This window comes from Sander lucioperca, chromosome 10, assembly GCF_008315115.2.
Source record: "Sander lucioperca isolate FBNREF2018 chromosome 10, SLUC_FBN_1.2, whole genome shotgun sequence".
Classification (NCBI taxonomy): Eukaryota; Metazoa; Chordata; class Actinopteri; order Perciformes; family Percidae; genus Sander; species Sander lucioperca.
In genome coordinates, this window is record NC_050182.1 from 20051491 (window position 1) to 20057490 (window position 6000).

General features: G+C 42.5%; 1 protein-coding gene across 2 annotated transcripts in view; it reads left to right on the forward strand.

Annotated features, from left to right (window-relative positions):
- LOC116066567 (E3 ubiquitin-protein ligase RNF19A-like) overlaps positions 1 to 6000 on the forward strand; it is a 57450-nt gene that overhangs the window by 22268 nt on the left and 29182 nt on the right. For both annotated transcript variants that reach the window (XR_004108990.2, XM_031322708.2), the window contains exons 3-5: positions 1120 to 1328; positions 2315 to 2459; positions 3241 to 3403. Coding sequence is in view for 1 of the 2 variants with exons in the window: in XM_031322708.2 (XP_031178568.1) it covers positions 1120 to 1328; positions 2315 to 2459; positions 3241 to 3403 (517 nt within the window). In the remaining variant the exon portion in view is untranslated. The remainder of the gene's footprint in view (positions 1 to 1119; positions 1329 to 2314; positions 2460 to 3240; positions 3404 to 6000) is intronic.

A 6000-nucleotide genomic window follows, 5' to 3' on the forward strand; every position in this document is an offset into this window, starting at 1 on the left:
TTTTCTCTATATATCGCCCAGCCCTATTTTCTAGTTTGCCATTTTACAAGTTCATTACTATATATGTATAAGATGATAGATTAGGCTGCTAACATAGGCCCCAGCTACATTTTCTTTTTTCATCTTAACAATGCTAATGCCAGTATTTTCTCCTTTTTGAAATTTCCGTTCTGTGACGGAATTTCTGTTTGTGCTTTGGCCTGCGTGTTGTTATCAACTGCCCAGTTTGACAGCCAGGCCGGGTTCCCAGATATATCTGTAAAAACATAAACCCAGAGCGCTACGGCTGTAAATCGGTGAGGGGGGACCGTGAGTTTGCAGTGCGTTTAGCGATTCTAAGCCAATAAAGTGTTCTCAGTCGGGGGGGAAGGACGGCAAGGTAGTGTTATTTTTAGCGATTCCTATCGTAATTCTAAGTGTGTTTGTCCGTCGGGTGGAGAGGACGGCGAGGTTGTGGGGTTTTTAGCGGTTCCTATCGTAAATCTAAGCCGAAAAAGTGTGTCTGTCAGTTGGGTACAGAGCTCCGCGTGAGCACAGGCTTCTATGACTGTCAATATCTAATATCTAACGTTAGCACTCCCCTGTGCTGTGGAGTAATGTCTGGCTGGAGGGGGCGGGGGAGACGACTCTCTCCAGTATTTTGAATTTGTACTGCAGTAACTATTTTAAACACTAGCTGTCAGTATTACATATTGCACCTTTAAACAATATTTTTATTAAGATTTGTACACACAAAAATAATCAAAATGAAAATAAAAGCCATGTGAAATGCTCATACACAAAGAAAACAAAATACACAAACGTGCTAAAGTTTGACACACAAATGTGTAGTTAAATAATCTGCAAAAAAATTAAAAACAAATACGGGTACCGAATACCCAACAAACTAATAGTCACATATTGGGGTCCAGCTCTCTAGTTTGTGCTAAGCTTACAGTATATATGCATCACTTGCTTGACACTTACATTTTTGTTACTTTTATTCCCTACGGTGTTAATTTGTACTTGCAGACACCAATCTCTCTGTTTTTCCTGTAACCTCGCTGCATTTAGACTCATTCTGTGGTGTCATTGTGTATGAAATCTTAACTTTTTGTTGTTATGTTTGTCTTCTACCAGGTATGCAGTGATTGCTTTCGGGTGTGCCAGCTGTCCTAAGATCACGTGTGGCAGGGAGGGCTGTGGTACAGAGTTCTGTTACCACTGTAAGCAGCTGTGGCATCCCAACCAGACCTGTGATGCAGCGCGACAGCAGCGAGCCCAGAGCCTCCACCTGAGGACCGTCCGCTCGTCCTCCCTCAGCTACAGCCAGGAGAGCGGAGCTGCAGGTCGGCTGCTCTTCTCTTTTTCTGTTTATCCTATGCATGTCTGTCAAATCAATCACACTTATAGCCAGTACATTACCACAATTTTACACTTGTGGTAATGGTGGTGCATAGATGGTGCGTAGTTCTTCTCTAAATGGGAGATGGATTGGGAATATGGGTTTTGGTAGCATATGTCAGAATGCAGTGGAATGTGCCAACAATTTGTTCATTTTACCTAATTGTAGGGCTGTCAGTCGATTAAAATATTTAATCACATCATTGTCCATAGTTAACTCGCAATTAATCACAAATCAGTCACACATTTTTTTAATCTGTTCTAAATGTACTTTAAAAGGGATATTTTTAAGTTGTTTATTATTATTGCAACAATCCAAAATAATGACAAATACTGTCTAGAATATCCTCCAGAATAACCTCATATGTACAGTATGCTTAAAAAAATATACTGAAAGCATAATATGGCAAACTCAAGCCCATCAAGCAATAACAGATAGGCATATTGACCTGACTGTAACATCACTTGGTAATACTAACACAATGTATTGTCCCTCTTCTTTACTCTTGTAAAGGTTAACTAAACATCCCATTTTTCATCCATTCACATCGACAGTACATGCAAATAACTTTAGTCTTGTCGAGAGAACCATCTGGAAAGGCTTTGAAACTGAACTTGCCATTCAAAAGACCCTTTTCTTTATCTATTTTTGCTCAGGGAAGCTCGTTTCTGCTAGAACACCCGTGCGTTAATCGCACGTCAAACAAATTTGTGGCGTTAAAAGGAATTTGCCTTATCGTGTTCATTTTGACAGGCCTAATTAAATGCTTTAATAGTTAGAATTGTCATGTTTTTCTCACAATGATGAAGTTTGAAAGATGTCACCTGATTGACCAGGCCTAGATTGTTTGATAGCAGAAGTGTAACTAGTGAGTAAAACTATATATTCCACCTTGCAATCGTATTCTCTTTCTATCCTCCTGCCTTCCAGCTGATGACATTAAGCCATGTCCGCGCTGTGCTGCCTACATCATCAAGATGAACGACGGCAGCTGTAACCACATGACCTGCGCCGTCTGCGGCTGTGAGTTCTGCTGGCTCTGCATGAAGGAGATCTCAGACCTGCACTACTTGAGGTCAGTTTGTCAACACGCATACACAGATCTTCATACACAATGACCCAGTTTGGATGGATTTTGTAGTTTTACCTGTGGACATGAGTATTTTAAGACACATAAAGTGATTGTAATTGACATAATGCCCAGGCAAACAAAACCGATTTGCTGTTGTAAAAATGTGTATTGGTCACTTTTATCCATTGCTAGTCTATATCGACGACTATTCATTTAGGGAATTGCTCCGGGGCCACCGGAAGATCCTCCAGATGTCCCTCACCCTTCTCTTTCTTTGTGTTGGCGTTCTAAACTCTGGTGGAGTTGTGAGGACTATGGTTAACTGCTCCTCAGATCTCTGCAGGGTAAATCCAGACAGCTAGCTAGACTATCTGTCCAATCTGAGTTTTCTGTCGCACGACTAAAACTACAGTGTGTTTATGAATGCTGTTTGGCTTCCCTCTGTGGCGCCAGTGCACGAGGTCTGCTGAAATCCAGCGAATCGACAGGTTTGCATCATCTGGTGGATCTCGGCAGACGACTGCTCTCCTCAGCTGGGAGCTCCATGGAGGGAAGCCACACACACTGCCCACACTGCTATGACACAGGGCTGGATTTAAATCAGCAAAATATCTCTTTAAGACCTTTGTCTCCAGTCCACAGGGAGAAACATTTTTTCCTCAGTTGTGTATAACAAGGGATGAACATGCTGAAGACCTATTACAGTATCGACTAAATGAATGATAAATACTTAGCTTAGCCTCCATTTTTTTCTTTTCTTTTCTTTCTCCTCTACCTCTCCCAGTCCGTCAGGCTGTACTTTCTGGGGGAAGAAGCCATGGAGCAGAAAGAAGAAGATTCTTTGGCAACTGGGAACACTTGTGGGTGCCCCCGTAGGCATCGCACTCATCGCCGGCATAGCTATTCCCGCCATGATTATTGGCATCCCTGTATATGTGGGAAGGAAGGTAAGGCTCTGGTGACGCATTCATGTGCAGTAGTCTGGAACATATTTAAGTTTTCCTGCTTGTAGTTTTCACACAATCAGTGCGTTTACATGCAGTTTAAAAAAAAACTATTATATTCGGGTTAAGGCAATACTCCGATTTCTCAAACGCCATGTAAACACCTTAACCCAGTTAAAATCAGAGTTCTCATACCCCGGTTAACAGACCTAGAGAACTCCTTTAGTAACCGGGGTATACCTTCATATATACACCTTAACCGGAGTAAGATCGGGTTAAACGTCTGCGCGTGCTTTAACTGCCACTTGAAGTGTTTTTTTAACCGGAAATAATCCGTCAGCGCTGTGAGCGTCGTAGTCGTTGCTATGATACCATACAACAAAACAGCGATGCCCAAATCAGTGGGCCATTGGCAGCAAAGAGCCTGCGGTCCATCTGTTTTACTCCCTGATGAGGGAGCTGCAGACATCTGGACATGTCCACGTCTCGGCAAAAATGTGGAGGGACCGAGCAGCCCCCGCTAGCTAACATTAATGTTAGTTAGCTAACGAAGTTAGCTTGCTCATTCAACCCGACACTGGTCACAGATATAACGTTAATGAGCCAAACAAGTTGTCAGTCATCTGGCGAGAGCACTGTGCTTTCCTACGCTGTGACGTGTGTAAATGAATTAAGAAATTAAGTTGTCAAATTTGACTAATTTAGTGGCCGGTCGGTGTAAATATTACCAGAGACAGTATAGAGGATCTTTGTTATTACGTAGGTCAACCGGAAGAAAAAACCAGTTGTGCGTTGGCAGAGCGCCACCTATGGTACCGGAGGTAGAGTTACTCCCGTCATTCTTCCCATTCTTCCCCACTCATGTATACGGGGAGAAGTGGCATAACCCGGTTATTCACTAACCGGGGACCATACCCTGGTTACTGCTGTGCATGGAAACACACTGATTGACTCATTCGGATCTATCATTCAGTGCGTTTGCTTGCAGTTTAAAAACACCCGACTATATTCGGGTTAAGGCAATACCCCGGTTTCTCAAACGCCATGGAAACACCTTACCTTGGCTAAAATTGAAGTTTTCATACCCAGGTTAACAGACCTAGAGAACCCCTTATAGTAACCAGTGTATTTGTGCATGTATACACCGTAAACGGGGTAAGCTCGGGTTATGCGTCTGTGCGTGCTCCGTAGGTTATAACTGCCGCTCTCCATACCCTGCAGTGGTTTTTGACCCGAAATAGAAGAGAGCAGTTGGAAGCAACGGTGACAAAAACAACAGCAACAATGCGTTGGTCATGGTCAATCGGAAGAAAAAGCCTTATTCCGACCATTTGTACGTTGGCAGAGCACCGCCTGCTGTACCGGAGGTACCCATTCGTCCCCGCTCATGTGTACGTGGAGCACGTGGTTATTCACCTAAACAGGCTAAGACCATACCCCGGTCACTGCTGTGCATGGAAACGCACTGAGTGTGTTCAGGTTTACTGTTCAACACTTGACTGTATTGATCTGTATGGATTATTATAAAGGCATGGGGTTTCATTCTGAGTGTTGCATTTAGATAAAAAGAGTTAAATATTTTCTCTGCTTTCCCACAAAGCATAACTCTACTCTAAAGCACTACCATTTCAGTTGTTACAATAGTCAGTGTTACATAACTAAGCATTAATCACAGTTCACCAGTGGTGGAAGTAAACGCACTACATGGCCAGAAATCAGCACTGCATTAATCAGTAATTAACTTATATTTTAAAACTAGCACACATATTGTCATGTATTTTTCTCGGGCTCTTGAGTTATCTTGAAGTCAGCTGAGGTAATTTGTCAGTAACTTGCCCTGTGTGTATATACACTCGTCAGTCCAGGTCTGTTCACTAAGAATTTGACATTACGATCAAATGAAAGTATTCAGACTCCAGAATTCCCCTCTGAAGCCAGCCAAGAAGAAGCCAGAGCCAACAAACTTCTCTTCCCTCACAAAAGCAGAGCACATTCAGCAGTGATCACATGACACATGTGAAACATCTGAGCATGAATCACCTGCATTCCACATACTCTGGATAAATGTTCAGTCTTGGTATAAAATCTGTGTGGCACTCTGTGGGCTCACTGTAGACTGAAGAATTAGTTTCCCACTCTGGCTTGGTGGTTACCATGTGTAAAGGTATTGATGTTGTTACCAGAATGACTTGCAATCAGCTCTTTATTTGTTTCAAGGCTATGCTCGCTCTCTAACATAAAGTGTGCGCTGAGGTGTGAAAGAAAAACTTAAAAGGGAAGAAATTGTAGGCAAGCTGGCAGTGGGTTGTTGTAGGCTCTGTCTTAGTCCAAGTTAATGTGCAATGAAGCTACACCTGAGCAGTTGATATAGCTGCACCTCTGAGTTAATGTATAAGCCCTAGTGCCTGAGAACAGTCAGCAAAAAGATACAGGAAAATCATTAATCCTAATTATATGAGCCTTCTTCTCAACCGAACAATGTTGAATTGGCACTAACGCTGTGTTAAAGGTGCAGTAGGTAAGACTTATAAATAGGGCTGTCAAACGATTACATTTTCTTAATTGCGATTAATCGTTGAATTTCTATAGTTAATCGCGAT